We start from the raw sequence: 20,001 nt of genomic DNA, 5'->3' as shown, positions 1-20,001 counted from the left end.
TGTGTGTATGTATGTGTGTATATGAATATATAAATGTGTACATATAGATATATGTATGTGTGTGTATACATATATATATATACAAACACAGACATACACACACTGTGAATATAACAGTATTTGTGGATTTGTCCATTGAGCTACTGCATATTGACAGAAATATACACTCATTAGGCAATCAAATGTATTGCTGTTCTTGTATCCCATCTTAAAATATTTTGCATAACATTGCACCAATGTACTACCAAACATGAATCTCATCTAAAACTAATTATCTTCCATAATAATCTTATTTTTGTCATGCACCTGTTTTTATCCCGACAAATTCATCAGAGTTAAAGGTCTGTTTCATTTTGTCATGTTTCTTTTAAACGAGATTACTGTGCGAATATCTCAAGCCTTGTTTGATGTACACACAAATGTTTGTTTTGTGTGTACAACTCACTAATATCAGGTACAGTGCAACTGTCGTGTCGTTCAGAATATGAATTTTGCAATTACCCATGGTGAAGTGTGCCACATGAAAACAACAGAGTAAATATTATGATTTCTTCTTGGATGCAAAATGTTATCATACCAGTCTGTTGCCGCTTGATCTGGGATGCCGATAGTTGCTCTGATTAGAAGCCAACTTCCGAGTCAGTCGTCTGAAGGACAATTTAGGATTCAGGATTGGATAAATGAAGTCTCCATAGGGATTTTTGTTGTTGTTGTTTTCTCTTTTAAAATGATTTATACAGCAATGGACAACCAGATTGTATGATGTGGCACATTTAAGTAGTAGTAGTAGTAGTAGTAGTAGTACGGGAAGGGCAGATTCAACTGCAATATCCATTGAGCTCTCTGCCAATTTGGCACACGATAAAAACAAAAAAATAAGTCATACTATTGATTCTTGGTGTCGTGGGATTTATAACGCTTGAATTTAGTTTTCTTGAGTATATACTATGCATTTAATCCGTTTTAAACCTATGATTTTTGTAATATAGTACAGTGGATCCTCATGATGTGAGCACAATGAGTGCACACATCATAACTGGATTTTCTCTATGAGAAATAGTTGAATCATAGTTAAAATATGCAAGCCCTTCCATAATGTTAAATAATTCAATACATTTTTAAGGCTAAATAATCTGTAAAGGAAATGAAAATAATAAAAAACAATGTTATTCGAATACAAACACTTGCTACCATGCTACTGTGAGTTGTCATAGTAGTCTCAGTGCATTGTAATTGATATAATTAAATATATTTGATGGAAATGTATTTTTTAAAATCTAATACGGTGTTGTAAATACGTACTAAAACTAGAAAAGTAGCCACATAGCCCACCATAGGTACCCTAATAAAAGCGAAAAAAGTGGTACAAATCAGTGTTTATTCCATTGCGAATAATTTAAGTGAAAAGTAGCAGGAACACCACAGTACCCCACACAAAATATTCCGACTCATGCTCACCTACCAAAAGACGTGCAGAAAATCCACATTACAATCACGTCGCCTCCTCCCGTCGGTTGTCTAGAAAACAAGGCTAACTTATTCCTGAGCTTAGCAGCTTTTGCGTACCTCATTCAAGCTGGGTTTGAACCGAGCTTGGCAGAACGTAAGGCAGATGAGTGTAAGGTTCAAGGTGTCCTTTTTGATCTCGACTACATAGCTCCCCATCCAGCTGTGCTTGGATGCTACGTACAGCAATTTTCATCCAGACCGTGTAGCGACCCCACGGGCACAACAGAGGTTAATCTCTTGCGGTGCTCGCCGGCCCCTCGGTGGGAGTCGCTCGAGTGGAAGTTATGAGGCTCAATTTCCTCTGGTGCTTTTTCTGATTTAGGCTACGGGGCCGTAGATCCCCCGTGCTTCTCCTTGTAGACTCGCAGAATGGCCTCGCACACAAACTGGAACTGACACTGGAACAGATCAATTACAAAGTTAGAAAAAGGGACAAAACAACTGTACAAATACTACTGTTATTATCCTCTAACTTAAGACCAGTAAAGCTCTGTTATATGTGTATATAAAAAAAAGTTTTTTTTTTTTTTTTTTACAGGCGCTTGTTATTGAGTCTCCCGCCTACATTTTTGGAGGGAAAAAAATATTCCATTATAGAACAAAGCTGTCAAAATGTGAAAAAGTGAAGCACAGTGAATACTTTCTGGATACAATTCCTCAATTCAAGTCAATCTGCCAAGGATTCTGGAGACACTTTTGTGCACATTGTTGCTTTCGAGCAGTAAATAGAGAATACAATTTCCGTGCCAATTCAATTCTGAAAAGCTGAAGCTGGAATGAAATGATGTGGAATTATTGCGATACTCTGTGTGTGCTGAATGGCGGATGTTCGAGTACAGTATAAAACACCTTGGAAATATTGAAGGGGAAAGCAAAAACCAAAGAATATCTCTTTTAACCTGTTCATGCACAAATTAGGATTTTTTAAAATGTTTTTTTATTATATAACATTGTCCTAAAGGTGTGGCCTAAAGGACAATGTTTTGCCATTTCAAATGTAATTGTTGTTATGTACCTATTAATGATGCCTGCAGGTATATTGTGATGGGCAATTAAAGATAATAATATCAATAAATGTGATGCATTTATTAATTCAAAGGTTGGGGGAATAGTAATATATATGCTTAATAAAAAAATATCCTTAATAGAACAAAAATCATTTTAAACTAATACATAAAAATGTAAACAAATTAGAATAGTGACAAATTTAAATGAATGTGGCCTATGTATATTTTGCTCTGGGAATATTATTTTATTCTTTTAATTTGTGACCTCATATATGTTAACTTTGCTAATCTGACCTCACTTGCCTCCAGATAAGCTTGGAGTAATCATTTATTTATGACTATTCCAGGTTAAAAAGCCAGTCACAACAACATTTGATTGAGAAACAATTTTGCAAAAGCAACGGCAAAAGGCAATTGCAAGAGACGATGAATAGCTCAATAGAAAAGTCAAAGGAAAAGAAAAACATTTGTTTTGGGGCAATTTTTCCCCTCATTTGTGTTTTTGAATGACAAAAAGGAAGAGACAAAAATTGTCATCCTCTTTTTAGTTTGTTTTCCAATTACAAAAAGCAAAAATCTATTAAAAATAAAAAAATAGAGCATATTAATGTCTCTATTTATCTGTTGTTGTATTTTAGTACTCCTGTAATTCCATGGTAAAGACAAATAATATTGCAGATGGCATCGGATTTGACCCTGAAACAGATTATCCATGATTTCCTTCGGGACATTAGAACAAATGTTCCTGGCATGAACCGCAATTGCTCCACTGTACCGTCGTCTGGATCATCATGGCTCGCTGGTCTCTCAGTGTTTTGACAATGTCCAGCGGGAAAACGGGCAGCCTCTGATCCAGCAGCGTCAGACCGGTTTCCATGGTGATCAGAACACCTGTGCGGCCAATCCCGGCACTGGAAGAGAAGCATTTGACCCGTGTGAACGGCGTCGGGAGCTCAGCGGTGGGGCGTCGGTCTAATGAGAGGCCACGTTACCTGCAGTGAACTATGAGAGGCTCTTCGGCTCGCCTCCTCTCCCTGGCCGAAGTGACGAACAGCAGGAAGTCGGAAGGGTCGTCGGGTACGCCGTGGTCGGGCCACGCCACGTACTGGAGGTGTGTGACTGCACGCTCTTCACCCAGCTGAGTAGGTACAGAAAAAGTACAATAAGTCATATAGACAGCTTCAAGAACAGTATACATACTGTAATATGCTAACTGTTTTCCCTCAAAATAGATCTTTCAATTGATTCATTTATTTTATAGGAATTAATGTATATCCTACGATTGGCTAGCCCACAATTTGGGTGTTTTTTATTTTTATTTAATAGCATTCATATAGGAATGTGCAATAAAAAACTGATTTCTGGATGAATGATGTACTACTTCAAATTTTAATGCCAATTTAAGATTACGAGTAAACATAACTCAAATTTTTGTCTGTTACTTATTCATAGCATGGGTAACTACAGGTAGCACTGTTAACTTCTCATAATATCTCATAACTTCTGCATTTTTTAATATTTGAGTTCTGCTTGAGTAAAATGTTCAGTTTTCGAAAATTCAGCAAATTGTTGAAGTGCATGAGAACGGCTTGAAAGCTTTTTTGAAGGGTTATTTAAAAAAGAAGTTTGGTTTAATTTCATGTTTTGATGTAAAACTCCATTTTAGGGTATAAATAATTTTTAAGCAAGAGCAACTTTTTGAAGTATAAGCAGAACTCAAAATTTTAAGTAAGCAGACTTTATGGCAAGTAAGACAAACGTATGATAAGTTGATAGTGTTACCTTATTAAGAGGAGTAGAATACTCAAAATGGAAACTTAAAACTTTGAGTTGAGCTCATTTTAAAAAAAAGTTAGCACAACTTTTATTTTCTACAGTCTAGGATACATAGGAGGAATGTGGCTTTTAATAACAATATGCAATTTCTCATTCATACTATGGTGGCATTAAGATACAGACCATCCCTGATAAAGGAAACCCCAAACAATGACATTGTTAGTATGTGAGAAGACTTTGAAGCAGGTGTTGTGGAATCACAGGGCCACAACACGTGACCTTGAGATGAGATCATAAAGTGACGACAATAAGGGGATAAAAACAGAAAAACAGGTGGGCAAGACAGGATTGGCCAGAGAAGAGCTGAGTTAAGTGTTTCCTTTTTTGAATTTAATTATTTCATTCATTAAAAACAAAAAAAAAACTGAAAACATGCATACTGCCTGTGACTTCATGCAGGGATTAACGAGCATCGCCAGGGTAACAGATGGCCACACGCAGGAGTATTTGCGCATGCATGTGCGCACCTTCATAAATCATGCTTCTTTGAGCTTTGCAAAGTTCACACAGGCGGTTAATGTGGAAAATCCAATCCGATTCTCTGACCGAGGAGTTTTCCTCATGTAAGACCCATTCCCGTGCGCCCACTTTTATTTAGATGCTGCAATTGATCACCCGTGTACACGCTAACCCAAGGCCGCTTGCCGACACGGAAATTAGCATGTTACCGCTAACTACCCGCCGAGACGGGGCATATGGCCTAGCCGCGGCACATGTCCCCGCATCGTGTCGCCTTTCATATTCCACTATACCAAAAAAATTGGTGCAAAAGGGTCAGTACGTAGGATTTGGTGGCGTGTGCTAACCAAGAGATTAGCTCCACCCCCTCCCACCCACTTCTTGCTTGCCAGCATTAAAACAAAGTGCACCGTGGCCTTTAGGTGTTTCATTCATCATGAGTCACTGCCTTACAGGTTCCTGACACATTGCATAAATATCATTAGCATTCTGTGATACTAAGATTTATCGTTAACCAAATTTGCGATTCAGAGAAACCAAGTTTTTTACTGATTGGCTGGTGAGTATGCATTAAAAGTCTTGCGCCAAAAATTGAGATTGCGTTGAATCTGCATTTGAAAGTCACCCATTAGGTAACCATGGCAATATTTTTAAGATGCAGAAAAAAGGGCAATTAGTTGAGTGACAGAAAGGGACTGGATGGAATAGCAAATAACAAAATGTTACTGGCCAAATAGTTTGTGTGAATTGAATATTAGTTTTGATAATATAAATCCTCTTTGAATGCAGTAGTTGTAGTTTTTGTCATTACATCAAATGACCACAAAAAAAGAAGAGTGAATATTTTCTCATTTGTATTTTTTGTTCGTATTTAGTTTAAAACAAATGGCAAAACAGTAAAAAAAAGATCTTTAAATTTAGCTTCTTGTGAATTTTTATTAACTTATTTCCTTTTTTTTATTTCACATTTTTGCATTTTTCACTAAAGCCTACAGAAATTGAAGTCCTAGATTTCAAGAACTTTTGGATCTAACCTAACCAACTCAGCGATTTGTTTATCAAGACGCATGGCCCAAAACATTCCGTGATAGTGTGTGGCAGAGATTAAAAAAAAAGAGAGCAACAAGGCAAAAAATTGGTTGGAAAAGCACATTGGTGACAAACTGAATTGAAGTTATAACGGAAACAATGAATGTGACATAAGGAAAACATTGTACCTGAGTGTGAGTTAGGGTGAACTGCCGTGTTACGTATGCAAGGTTACACTCCTCCGAGTGACACTTCACCCTCATGGGTCCGTAATCCTTCACTTCCGGCGGATGCGGCCAGTACTGGTGGCACTTGGTCTGTAAATGCATGGCAGTGAGGAGAAAATCATAACTTGGGTGCAATTGAGTCATCTGTCAGGATAGAATTTCTTTGCACTTGAAACCAAACTGGTGTACGCTTGCAAAGTAGGAAGAAAGGGGGGGATTTATCAGGAGCGCGATGAGAAGTGACTGTCAATGTGGGTGCGTGCAAGTCTGAAGAAGGGAAAATGTCAGGGCACTTGACGAAGATCAGAAAAAAACAACAATAAATGAGAGTCTCAGGTTACCAAGCAACAGGAAAGTGGTGAGGAAGGATATAATATTGAATTCCTTAATACTGACACCTCTCTCGAGCAAACTTGTGTGAACAACAGCTTAAATGTCATATCCATCGGTATATATGAAGTTTACAACTCTTAAAACAAACATTGTTAAATAAACTACGTAATTGCATTGATTGCAAGTTTGAAGTCTGAGCTTTTGAGTTTTTCTATCTTTTTTGTTATTCCCCTCAAATTTTATATGCGCAAGTGAACAGAAACAGCAACAACTGGGTGCGGTATTAGTACTTGTTTCTTTTTGAGTATGTACCAATTCGAACATGAACTAAAAAAATACTTTTTATAATCTGAAGTCCCACACAGCGCAGTTTCTGACTCACAAGTGCCAAGTAAAGCAGCCTGAAAGGAGCAAAGAGCTGTTTTAAATGTGGAACAATGCAATCATGTTGGGACAGATTACTTGGTATAATTGTTTTGCTGATGAGGTAGTAAAAAAATCCATGAAATTAGCTCTGCAGCATTTTGGCCACTCCATGTGTTTTCATTATTTCTTTGCCACCCTACTTGACATCCAATTGAACTAATAGTGTTGGCTGCGATGGGCAATAAAACATATATATATAAATATATATTAAGAATGTTAGATAAAAGGAATAAATGATGAATTTTGTGTCATCTCATTTTCTGAACTGCTTTATCCTCATTAGAGTCGCAAGGGGTGCTGGAGCCAATCCTCGGGGCAATTTAGAGGGTCCAATTAACCTACCATTTATTTAAAAAAGAAAATGCAACCTAAAAACAGATATTTAATTTTGAGTGGGCCCTAAAATGTGGCAGTTGACATTGGGGAAAATTGCCTTTTTTCTGCTACCTTTGACTTTCATATATGAATAGCTTCTGACTCAAAAGTTATAGTTTCCCTTTTGCTCCAAATTTATAAATTGACTTTAGCAAACGTTGGAAGCACCTCAGTTTGCAGCCTGATACTATGAAGAAAATGGAGTGGTTTGCCTACCCTTCCCCGCTCCGTCAGCGTTGTAAGCATAATAATGGTGTGTGACTGCTGCTCCCAAACGGTTTGCCAAAAGTGAGCGCAGGTCTGTGGTAGCGGACCCTGAGCAGCAACGTAACGTAAACACACACCAGAAACGGGAGGAGACACCTGAGAAACGACAAAAAGAACAAAGAGTTTAAATTCAGGGTGGGATTTACAACACGTCAGAGTAAATCCATCCATCGAATGCGCACCGTGATGTGACTTGCATTGATGTAGTCTTCGTGGCCTTGGAGGACGACTCTGGTCTTGTCATCTGCAGGCAAAGTGGGGGACATTGCACATGAGAGTATATTCGCACGCCTCATTAATTGATCCTTTTGGGGACATTGGCGCTACCGTGGACATCAATTAAAAAAATGTAATTAGTTTAACTAATTTACTGCTAGCCAAGGTCACAGAGTGTGTTTTGTGGTAGTGAGGAAAATAAGTACTTTGATATTGCAAACACTTATTGACTGTAGTAGACATCTAATCTATCTAAAGTGGAAAGGGCAGGAAGGGATTCAATGATTGCTAACAGTAACTACAACTTTGATATACAGTTCTATGAATGTCCTTGACTCTATTAAAGTGAGTTAGACAACTCAGCCAGCTAGTTTAGACTTCTGGCATTAACTTAATTTTAAATCAAAATTGATTGCCTTCAGCACTTTCAGTTAAAATGGATCTATTTTCATCAAAGAAAATGTAAATAAAAGCATTTTAAAATGTACAAGGGCAAAATACACAGAGGTGACACTCATTTTGAAAGTCTTTTTAAACAAAAAAATAAATTTTAGTCATATTTTAAAGTTTGCTTTTAATAAATTGAATTTTTATATTTTTTGCATTTTTTAAATTGTATTTTTGTATATTGCGAATCAATGACAGTATGTATGCACAAGGTTGTCTAATGAAAAAAAATGATTACATCGGTGCTAAAGGTCCATTTTACCTTACAGGTTAAGATAGAACCAGATACAATCATTGAAAACAGCCACAATTGGCTCGTAAGCCATAGGTTCCCTACCCCTGTGCTACAGCATCGAGTGGTGGTTACAAGATGGTGGGGAGAAAGGATTAAGGGATTGGTAGGAGACACTCACAGGGTAAAATGTCCCTGTAGCGATTCTTTTCCATGTTCTTGGGAAGCCGAGCGCAGCTTAGCGACAAGCCAGGCTTTCTCTTGTATAAATGCTGCTAAGGAGAAGAACGCAAACTAGTGAACACACAGAGTATGGCAAGCCCTTGTATCCGATACGCTGTTAAACAAACATTCACGACTATTGAACTGAAATACCTCAAAGTGGTAGCACAAAGTTCCTGACTGAATTCCTTTCTCCAATTGTCGCATGGATTCATCCAGCGTGGCAACCCGTTCCGACTGGCCGGTAGACTGCTGCGATTCTCCTTGGGACTGAGTGGTGAGGGTGAGGGCCGGGGGCAGCAGCAGCAAGGCCGCTGCTCGGCCAGGACCTGGAATGGCACTTTTTTTAGACTCTGCCCAGGCACCGTTTCAGCGTTTTTTGTGTCTATGAGCAAACCTTTGCGTCTTATGAGAAGGGCCAACTCTCGGGAGTGCGACTCTCTACTGGCCCGTATGAACATGACCACCTGGTCGTGTGTGTGTTCAGAAATGTCTCGACCATTGATGAGAACCACCTGGTCTCCTTCCAGCAGTTGGGGCTCACATCGACCGGCCTAGAAATGAGTCAGCGTCATGGGAAAAATTATATTCTTATTCCACCCACATAACATGTGCACGTGCCTATTGGGTGGCAAATACTGTACGACTGCCACAAACAAAGCAAGCCCAAGCTGGCCCGGGGAGAACTTGCAAACCACACACAGATGGATGGCCATGACCTGGATTTGAACCCAGGACCCCAGAGCCGTGAGGCCGGCGGACGAACCAGTTAGGTTTGTATTTTATTAATTTTTTCCCCCAGTTTAATTGTTTGTAGGCTTATTTTGTACTTTTGTCCATTAAAACCTTAAATTGTGTCAACATTTCTTCCCTTTTTTTATATATATATATATATATATATATATATATATATATATATATATATATATATATATATATATATATATATATATATATATATATATATATATATATATATATATATATATATATATATATATATATATATATATATATATATATATATATATATATATATATATATATATATATATATATATATATATATATGTGTGTGTGTGTGTGTGTCTTTTTTTTTTATTTATTTTTATTTTTTTATTTTTTTTTAAAGTTCACTTTATATCCAAAAATCCCTCCATCATTTTCTTTATATTTCAGACTCTTAGTGAATTTGACTCAACATCAGCTGACATAAGTAACACATTACACTGGTCAGCATTTAAGTTTTCAGTTACAAATTGAAAATTATTCATCAAGCTAAATAGATAATAGGTGTATTAATAATAATAAGATGAATGCAATATATTATTCATACTTTTTCAAGTCAAGAGAAAGATTACCAATGCGTGCTTGCGTCATTTGGCTCTTACCGGTGAGTCAGGTTTAACATGGGATATGGCGAGAGGCATCTTTTGATCCACTCCACCCTAAGAGGAAATGAAAAAGAAAGAAGGGAGTGACGAATACAAGAAAAGCCGTGAAAGGAAATGTAACCGTTACACTTACTTTAACGTTGAAGCCAAACTTCCCCTGGTGATCGGGAGCGATTCGAATCAACAGCAGGTCGCCGTCGTTGAGGGCCTGCTGAATAAAGCCATTCGATTACCACACGCAAAATGCGGCAAAGGCGTATGTGAGGGTGTGTCCAAATCCTAAAGAAGTACCTTATTATAGATGGAGCTGCTGACCCCATCATCCTCCGTTATGCCGTCATCAGCTTCCAATAAGATCTCATTCAACCTTTAGTTGTGCAGTGCCATGAAAGGAAAATAATAAATCTTAGCTTATGTGCTAATTTATGAGAATTATAATTCAGTGTAAATCAAAAGTACATATTCATAATCAATTTAATTTTACAGGGAGAATATCCCCTCTTTAATGTCCAGTCTGCCAATTTTGAATGCTTACAGGCCCACATAAACCAAACTGAACTCTGTAAAATCATCAATCATCAACAATCTAACATGTTACGAACGTTTGTTTTTTCCTCAAAGAAAAATAAAAAAACTTTTTTCTAACCATTTCAAGCACTAATTATGATTTGCAGGAATAAAATATTTAAAGGTTCCATTTTGGGGGGAAAAAAACAATTATTGAAAAACTAAATAAAAGTCTTAAAAGTCTTTAATTTGATGAAGAGTAAAAGCGCGATTGGATAAACCCAAAGTACGTTATGAACCTACAAATTAGGACGTGTTTTAAAAACAAAACTCTTAAGGGTGGGAGTAGTAATGGGGTGAAAAGAGAAAAATCAATGGACCCTGTTAGCAAACTGTTAAAAGCAAACAAATACGTGACTGATGAATCTTCCTTCACTGACTTCGTTGATGTAAAACACTTATCCGCCTCTTTATCTTTAAAAGACAGGCCATCAATCTGCTTTAGTCATTTTTATCTTCCCTGAATTGTCCAACAGACAATCATACTTTTCAGTTTGATAGCCATTTTTTATGAGGGCAATGAATCCAAGCAGTCTAAATGTGTTCATCCCAAAGTTTCAAAACTTTGATGCCACAAAGGTATGGCAGGATTTAAATGAAACACCTCCCTAAATGAAGGAGGAGGAAACGAAATACGCACTGATGCAGCAAATTGTCCCCATCGCTGTCCTTGCTGCTACTGACAGAAGCCCTGTAGGTATAGAAGACGTCTTCTCCTTCAGACAAGTCTTTTAGCTCACTGCTCAGTTCCATAGACGATGGTCGGACTTTGTGGATCCCGTGGCGAACCCGAGGACTCCGCCTGTCAGGGGCACAACAATCAGGTGATGATGATTGCAAAATCCTGTCACTTTGGAGTTAATCTATAATCTGGATAATTGTTTGCACCAGTTGGGAGTGTTGGGGGGTGATCTAGACGGTAGACTCTTTGTCTCCAAATATTCTGATGAAATGGACCGCCGGAGAACTGGGTTCCAGACCATTCCGCCCACTACTCGTTGACAAACTGGCCCTCTACGAGTTTTGACAAAATGGAAAATGTATATATTTCCAAACAATCATATTGAGCTGGTTAAAACTAAAAGGCACCTTTCATTTTGACTGTTTGTCAGGCCCAGGTGGTGAGTTATCAACTTCCTGTAAGAGTGAACTGTGGTATTGTTATATTTGGGGCTCCCGGAGGTGCGGTTGCAGCTGAAGAATGAGTGGTGATCAACACAGGAGCGCCAAAGGTTCTTACAGGTCTTTGGACACGGTAGAACGAGCGGCACCACACAATCCTGGGTCTCCCCCTGCGAGATAGCAATTGCTTCACATTATTGTTGCCGGTCTATCTGGAAGGCAATAAAATATTAAGGATCCACCAACCCCTGTGGGCTGTACAGGTTTGTACATCTGTGTGCTCAATCAAAAATTCACTGATGCGATGACATGATGTCATTTCACTTATTTTTCAGGAAGATGGAATACGAGGCATGTCAGCTTTGTAGAGATAGTCAAAGGTAAGTGTGGACGACGGTACTAAAAAATGTAAATTATACTGTGAAAAATGTATGATGAAGTGTACTGTGAGGCCGCAAATGGATTGATACATTTTTACTGACTTAGTAATAATGTAACAGTATGTAATGTAAAGCGGTTTCATGCATTTTTCTGTCTTCTTTTATGGATTAAGAACCTGTTTTGTATTTTTTAAACCCAAGTCAAAAGTAAAGGAGTGAGTGTGATGGTGTGATAATGAATCAGGCTAGTGGTCCTGCCAGGTATATTTAATAAATAAATATCCAAAGAAGAGAGCTGGGTCTTCTGGCTATGCCGGTTCCGTGTAAAGAAAAGAAATTACCATTGAAACATAGCTTAACGTCATAAAAAGGTTGGAGAAAGGAGACACACTGAGGCTCAACGGTAAAAACATAAGCAAAACAACAGTCTTTGCACTCCCGCTAACGCGTCAACTCTTCCCTTTCTCTCTCCATAGTTATGTATTGCGTTTAGGGACAGCATCACAAAACACAAATCTCCATACATCAACAATGCAACGAGAAGAATACAAGTAACTCGGTTCATGACAATATTTCAGTTTTTTTTTTTTTTTATAAGAAGTACTTTGACGTGAATTTCACCTATAATGGTGAAATCTGATTTACGTAGAAAATTGTTTGTAACTCAAGGACACCCTGTACTGCAATTGCGTGGAACTACTCTCTGGTGGTGGAGTTATAGCAAGTGTGACAACTAACCCTGTTCTCCCCTGTATTGTTGACACATTGGATTTTTATAGCACTTTAACGGTAATAGTACTCACATGTTTACGTTTGAGGTGTATAAAGAAGCGTTTCCTCTTAAATGAAATCTTGATAATGTTCCCCCTGCATGACAATGTCAATTGTACGTCAATTGTTTTGCACTTGAAGGGAAGAGACAAAGGTAAACAAATTGGAATAGAATGGCCATCACTTACCAGGGGAAGAAACTGGAGCAAATCATATTACAAAATATTGCAACACCACTAGAAGCCAAGCCCGCCATGAGAGGGGCATTGTTAGAATCCTAAAAGTGGGGGAGAGAGAAAGAGAGAGAGACGTAAGTGTCAAAGAAATGTCAGCAATGAAAAGAAAGTAGAGCATGAAATAGCAGTTTTAATGCATTAGGCCACGTTACCAGGGCGGCGTGCAACTCCACTCCATATAGCTCCAAAGTTCGTGCTGTATTGAGAAAGCACAGCTCTGCCTCACATTTCTTCAGACCCCTGTATAAACACGCAGGCACATATTGGAGTTAATGAACTGACTGGATAGCACAGCGGGGGTTTGAATGGATGCAATGAATAACATTACTTGTGCTTTGGATGCAGGTCCTCCACTTTAGATATAAAGTTTTCATCCTGCTCAGGGATGAAGTGGCACTTTGACAAGTAACCGCTTTCCTGGGATGGACAGTGATCCCCCAGTTCGGCTAAGAGTCAAAGAGAAGTAGTCATGAGAAGATGAATTTAGTAAGTGCTATCTCCATCTTCTCTTACAAATGACTGACTCAAAACACCTTAAAACAAACAGATACAATGACAGAAAAAGTCTTAGAGTTTTTTGTCACTGTAAACAAAGGGTTTTTAACAAAACAAACAGAATTACATGTATATTTAGACAATAGTGCAAGTTCCACTAGCTTTATGCTACCTAACTATAAACTGATAATACCCCATATTGAAGTATTCTTTTGTTGTTCTCACTAAGACTCACTATCACATGCACCTATGCTCAACACGATTGATGTGTATGACATCAGTAACATTAAAACATTCAGAGAGAAAATAAAATACATATCTGAGTCACACCTGAGTATTAGTTATTGCTGCAAGGTTTGTTATTAGTCTTTTAGATCTTGTGTCCAATTACTTTTGCCATACTGTAATCCCAGGGAATTTAGAGAGCACAATGAGCAGTGTGTGATTATTCACACAGTTGTTATTAGGTCATTAATCATTGGTTGCTCTGGGAGACTTACACTGCACGGCATAAGAGGCCAACACGACAGCTGAACTGAGCGGGCACTGCAACCTGCAATCACAAAGTAACAACCTATTAAAGTGCAAAACAAAATGGCTAGCTAGATTGTGTTCAGGCTTGTCTTGTGCACCAACCTGCCTTCTTTTATGTCACTCCTGATCTGGAGGAAGTAATGATTTCTGCAGACAACAAATAATCAAGCAAGGATAACAAAGGGAAAGAAAACATTGATTTGAGGTCAAACATTGTTTTTAGGAATCAAAATGAAGAAATACTCATAATTTGTGAGATTGCACATAATGGAAGGAAATACATGAAAGGTGTTATTTTTACTTTTTAATTCTATAAACATAAACGTTAGGGATGACGCACTGCGCTAGATCTTATCGAGTTTGACATTTTGGTTTATAATTTAGTTTTATAAAAATGTAGACAGCCCGGTGGTCGAGTGTTTACTGGGTATCAGCCTCATGGTTCTGGGATTGCAGGTTCAATCCCAGGTCAGTCCTTACTGTGCTGAGTAATGGATTGCAAGCCAACTAATGATAAGACCTTTGGAATTCACCGCATAAGGATGATTGGAAGCCACATGATTGGATTGATCAATTGATCGATTCATCATCTTTGCCTGCCACCATCTTGTGAGCAGAGGTTGGAAATAAGGGGAGTATGTATTGCACAGCATTTGCACATTTTTTTGTACTGCCCGATACAGTTTTTTTTAATTCTGTATCTGTAACAATTCAAGTATTAGATCGACACTACTCATAATAAATGCTGAATGTTCCGATTCAGTTGGTCTACTTCACGAGATTGCATAAAAAAACAAAACACAAATGGAATCAAAATATTTAAGCACCTGGTCTGTTCATGTTGCAGAGAGTTGGGATCAGATATGAAGAAGCGCACTCGGAAGTTTAGATAAAAAGGACACGCAAGACCTGTAGAAAAATGTCACCACATCAGTGTCATCCGAAATCACATCTTTAATATCAAAATATCAATATATTTACTATTCCACACCTTTTATCTGCTTCTTCAATGGTTTTTCAGGCTCCAACCATCTCTAAGAGAAACATTAGACAAAAAGGCTTGAGGGAAGTTTAAAAAAGCAACAATGCAAGCACACCCTGTGGTTAAACAGCAATGAGCAAGTGCAATGCGTCACACTGCTTGCTTAGGAGGAAAAAGTGCATCAGAGTAGTATGCGCACTCACAGGCGAGTGTGTGTTGGCTGTGAGTGAGGAGATGGCTGTGTTGGACTCTCTGATCTGCAGACTGAAAAGCTGCCTTTCCTGCAGTCCCAGGTGGTCGCAAACTAGGTCCAACAGAACCACACCTTCATCCTGCTTCTGAAACATGAGCGCAGAATATGTGGTGAGGTGCGGCCAACCCATGGACAGCCGTTTACCTGCCATTTGCCGGAGGATGACGGAAAACTAAGCCAAGTTGCAGTACATGAAATGTTTCGGATTAGTGGCAAAACTTGAAAGTCAAGGAGAATGTTTATTTTTTTCAAATTATCTCAAGGTGTTAATGGCAGTGTGTGCGTGCAAGCTGTGACACACAGGACTAAGGGGTTGTCTTTAAAACTCCTCTTTAAACTAAAGCATGTCCCGGCAGCTTCTTCATTTTGAGGTCATGCGATACTTCATTAATCCCATGAAGGAAAAATCACCTTAAAACGGATTGATCACAAAATATTTCACGATTCATTTGGTAAACCTATGAATATTGTCATCTAAGTCATATCACTCTCAGAGCATTAACTCAATACTGAGCCATTTCCGGTCTGTGAACAGTGGTGTCAAACCTAAGGCACGAGGGCTCAATCAAGTATGCTGCATAAACTTGTGCGGTCCACAAAAACAAATATTTTTATATTGGCTTCTAATTTTAAAACGCCACAATAAAAAAAGAAGAATGTTAAGGCAAATTGATGATTGTACATGAATGAGCTGCTAAAGCAATGCATTATCTGAAATACAATACTGAATATGGAAAATAGAGTGAAAATGTAAATACTTCCTTGGTGACTTAATTTACATAAATGTTCTGTTAAACTAAGTGAGTCTTGTGCTGTAGCAAGAATTCAATTTACGTCTCGGCAGAGATAATGACCCTCTGAAAAAAACATAACAACAAAAAAATGAGTTTTGCCCAACCTGGCATGGTCAGTTGAAACTGAATGCAGTTGGGACAGCACTAGTTTATTTGCGACATTGATTAGTGCTGTCTAATTTGAACTGTGAAGTATGATATTTTTATGAATGCTGCCTCCAGATAGAGCCATTAGTCATTACTATTGCCCCCCCAAAAAAGTCTGAAAATATTCTACTGACAGATATTACTTTCTAAATGGCATTTTGCATGACTTAATTTGTGAGCAGTTTGTACAAACGGTTCTGAAGCTCCAAACAACTTGTGCACTACATCGCTGAAAGAAAAAAATGGCGCACTGCCCAACACAAAAAGTAATTAGAAGCCGATTATAAAGCTTTTCACACTAATGTATCGTGCGATTGGAGTGACTATTCCATATCCAGACAAAAGCACAACACAGCTGCCGCCTGAGAGCAAACACGGATTCCCATTCAGCGTAGTTCTGTATGTACAGTGTGTACGTTGGCATTTACAGGACCTGCGTGCTGATGATGCAAAACCATCTCAAGTGTAACAACTGAAGGGGTTGAATGTGCCCTTGACACAAAGGTCACTGTTGAAAAGGAGAAGTGGATCAATGGGGGGAGGAAAAAAAAGTATCGTGCTCAGACACGACAATCATTAGCAGAGCACAGTGACAAATAGCGGCAACATACGATCTCCTCAAATACACGGGCAGGAAACAGCGTTTGTCAGTGTGAGGCGTACATTTATACGGAAGGTCTCGATGGTGCCGTCCAGCAGCTGAACGAGGCAGAGCAGGTCGGGTTTTGGCATGTCTGTTACCGCGGTAACCACGCTCACCCTCGGTTGGTCGCCCAGAGCGGGACCTGGGAACACACAACATGTCAACAAATTTGAGTCATATATTTCTGATGTTGTTTGACAGCTCAACCCTCACAATGACAGAGCATGTTGAGTAATGGATGAAAGAAGTGACTAACACACCATGAATGCAAAGGAATAAATGAGTGACTGAGTGCAGAGCAGGGAGGTGTTGAACCTTCATCTCGTGGGCCGTGGTTGGTCGGCAAGAGGATTCAATTTAGTATGCATTTATACAGACAAATGGACCCATATAGAGCTATAGCAGAAATATTGAAATCAGTTTCACTTATGGAATATTTTCCTCAAATGAATGTCACTCCCACCCCCAAAGGACAGATATAAAATGCTCTCCAACCCCAGGTGTTTTCTTGATGTTCAGCCCAGGCCTGCCTTTTTTACTGAATCTCACCACCTCTCGCAAGGCACCTGAATGATAAGAATGTTGAATATTTTTTCTCAAGGCTCCAACACGCCCATTTTGCAGTTGCAAACTGCACACAAAACTTAGACACACAGTACTAATGCACCCACTCACACTTCTAAGGGGGGCGGAAGAATATCCATGCATGCATATATATGTATATATATGGGTATGTCCAGTCCTGTCATGGCTTTCAGGTAAACGATTAATAGATTGCACCAAAATGAAAAAAACAAATAAAAAAAACAAGGGCCTGCAGTGTTCTGAGTTAATGTTTGAACACGGTGACACACTTGGAATGTATTAAAACCAAGCCGAGCTCTACTTGATGGCTTGTTTTTCCACAGTAAGCCTCTCACAGGCTTACTTACAAGCAAACGTTTTATAACCGGGATAATCAGCATGTACTTGCAGGCTTCTTTTATTAGCTAGCATTGATTTGTGATATTCATTTAGACAGATCATATAATGATAGATTACCGACCCAGTGTATCCCATAACAGATGATCAAGTGTGCCATAATAATTACAGCATTGTTATTATTACAAATAATTCTTGTATTCATGCCATAGTATGTCACAATAAAATAGAAACATGAAATGCTCTTACAGATTTAATATAATCAATCTGAGCATCGACTATTTTTGTTTTGAATTAGATTTTCTTGTATAAATCATGTGCCTGAGTTCAAAACATTCTGGGAAAGTATGGGTTAGGGACACCCAAAGCTAATTTGGACTAGTAAACAAACGGACACAGAAGGAAGTCAAAACAGACACATAAAGCAAACAAGGCCTTATCGGAGAAGTTATAAACGCGAATATAGTTTCGTTAACATAATCGATGACGATGACCTCGCCGTACTTTGAACACGGAACTTGTTGACAGCGTGTGTGTGAGTCGCCGACTACACGCTCACACGTACACACTCACGCACACACACACCCTAAAAACACGAAGAAACGCGTTGCTAGTCAACTTTACTTGGACTGCGCCCACGTCAAAGTTTTCAGGGAGGAAGGGAATGGGACAAAGAAGAGAAAAGTCATGTGTACCTCCGCCGTCCCGCTTCAGATATGAACCAGACACATGGGATGGACTGCCGAGGCCAACCCGAAACGGGCCGCGGAGTCCGAGGAGAAGATCCAGGTAGAGGAAGGTAAATATCCGGGATACTTCTCATCCCAGACTGCCCTGATTGCACCGGAGCCCCGCCCCTGCCGAGCCCCGCCCCTTTGGCTCTGCGCGCTCCCTAGCGAGCTGGAACTCACTTTGCGGGAGCGCGCACTCAAACTACAGGAAAATATGTTCAGTGAAAGCCAAAAGTTTTGAACTCTTTCACAAGTGTTTCATAATCAAATAAAAATAATCATTTGATTGTTATTATCATCAATCCCAACTTAAATAACCTTTTAAAGTCAACATTAAAAGTGTTTTTGTTTGTTATGAACTTGTGAGTTAACTTAACAGCTTACTTCAAACTTTTTAGGTCACTCAGTTAAGGGTTATTATTCTCGCTTAAAAAATAAAGTCAAACAGTCTAAAACCCACGCCAAAAAACTCCACACAGGGAGGACCTGCCTGGGATTGAAACCTCAACTCCAGAAATGTGAGGCCGACACACTAACCACTCTACACTAAATGTATTTTTATAATTTTTAAAATTAAAAAACAAAAAAGACAAAATAGAATATGTATTTGGTTTTCTTAAATTAAAAAAAAGATAAAACTATATATACCATGAGATAAGACAACATAGAGTAAAGTCAAGTCATGCCTATTGGAGTCTACATGACTCCACACATTAGGATCACATCTTTACTATTTTCGATTTATTCTGAATTACCCAAAATATTCATTTGCACCATGATTTGTTAATGAATTGGGATTAAAGTAAAAAGTAAAATTTAACCTAATGTTGACAAAAGTAATGAGCTACTTAATGATATTTTTCTAAAAATGACTAATGACAGTCTTGAGCATTTCTTCTGGTTTGTTGTCGCCGTCTAGCGGTCAAATGAGATACTACAATTGGCACACATTGAAAGAGAACTTATTTAGTATTTAAAAAAAACAACAGACCAGCACAGTACAGGTGTGGCAACACAGTGACCTCGTGGTTACCCTCAGTCCTATTCCTGAGGTTCTGGGTTCAAATCCTCCTGTGGAAGTTTGCATGTTGGTGGATTTTCCAATTTCCGAGCACATTCTCAAAATGTGTATTAACTTCATTCATCAATCACTCATTCATTTTCCATACCGCCCATCCTCAAAAGGGTTGCAGGGGTCGCTGGAGCCTACCCCAGCTGTCTTTGGGTGAAAGGCAGACTACACCCCTAGACTGGTTGCCAGTAAGTCATAGGCCACACAGAGAGACAGACAACCACTCACACTGCCACCGAGTGGGAATCGAACCCATTTTGCCCGTAGCAATTTCAGATGGAACAATCACTACATCACCAGGTGGCGTGTTACCTTCATTAAAGAGCAAACATTGTTCATAGTAGTATTCATAAAAGGCTTCTCTCAGCATACTA

The 20,001-nt window shown here is 38.7% G+C and overlaps 1 protein-coding gene across 1 annotated transcript; it reads right to left on the bottom strand.

Moving 5' to 3' along the window:
• Positions 1 to 1,361: 1,361 nt before the first annotated feature.
• ptpn3 (protein tyrosine phosphatase non-receptor type 3) lies at positions 1,362 to 18,661 on the bottom strand. The gene is made up of 26 exons (XM_077720838.1): positions 18,520 to 18,661; positions 16,924 to 17,045; positions 15,270 to 15,404; positions 15,076 to 15,118; positions 14,912 to 14,993; positions 14,187 to 14,231; positions 14,051 to 14,103; positions 13,384 to 13,501; positions 13,208 to 13,295; positions 13,008 to 13,096; positions 12,852 to 12,915; positions 11,636 to 11,838; positions 11,435 to 11,560; positions 11,187 to 11,348; positions 10,271 to 10,346; positions 10,113 to 10,190; positions 9,977 to 10,033; positions 8,983 to 9,139; positions 8,739 to 8,914; positions 8,545 to 8,638; positions 7,651 to 7,712; positions 7,418 to 7,564; positions 6,029 to 6,157; positions 3,509 to 3,654; positions 3,292 to 3,427; positions 1,362 to 1,907 (listed from the first exon to the last, which is right to left on the bottom strand). Exons 2-26 carry the CDS (start codon positions 16,990 to 16,992, stop codon positions 1,833 to 1,835), a joined length of 2,610 nt encoding a protein of 869 aa, XP_077576964.1. The 5' UTR covers positions 16,993 to 17,045; positions 18,520 to 18,661; the 3' UTR covers positions 1,362 to 1,832.
• Positions 18,662 to 20,001: the final 1,340 nt, after the last annotated feature.

Source organism: Stigmatopora nigra, chromosome 7 (assembly GCF_051989575.1).
Source record: "Stigmatopora nigra isolate UIUO_SnigA chromosome 7, RoL_Snig_1.1, whole genome shotgun sequence".
In the NCBI taxonomy this organism is placed as follows: domain Eukaryota; kingdom Metazoa; phylum Chordata; class Actinopteri; order Syngnathiformes; family Syngnathidae; genus Stigmatopora; species Stigmatopora nigra.
The sequence above is the reverse complement of the archived record's forward strand: the minus strand, read 5'-3'. Positions and strand labels throughout refer to the sequence as shown.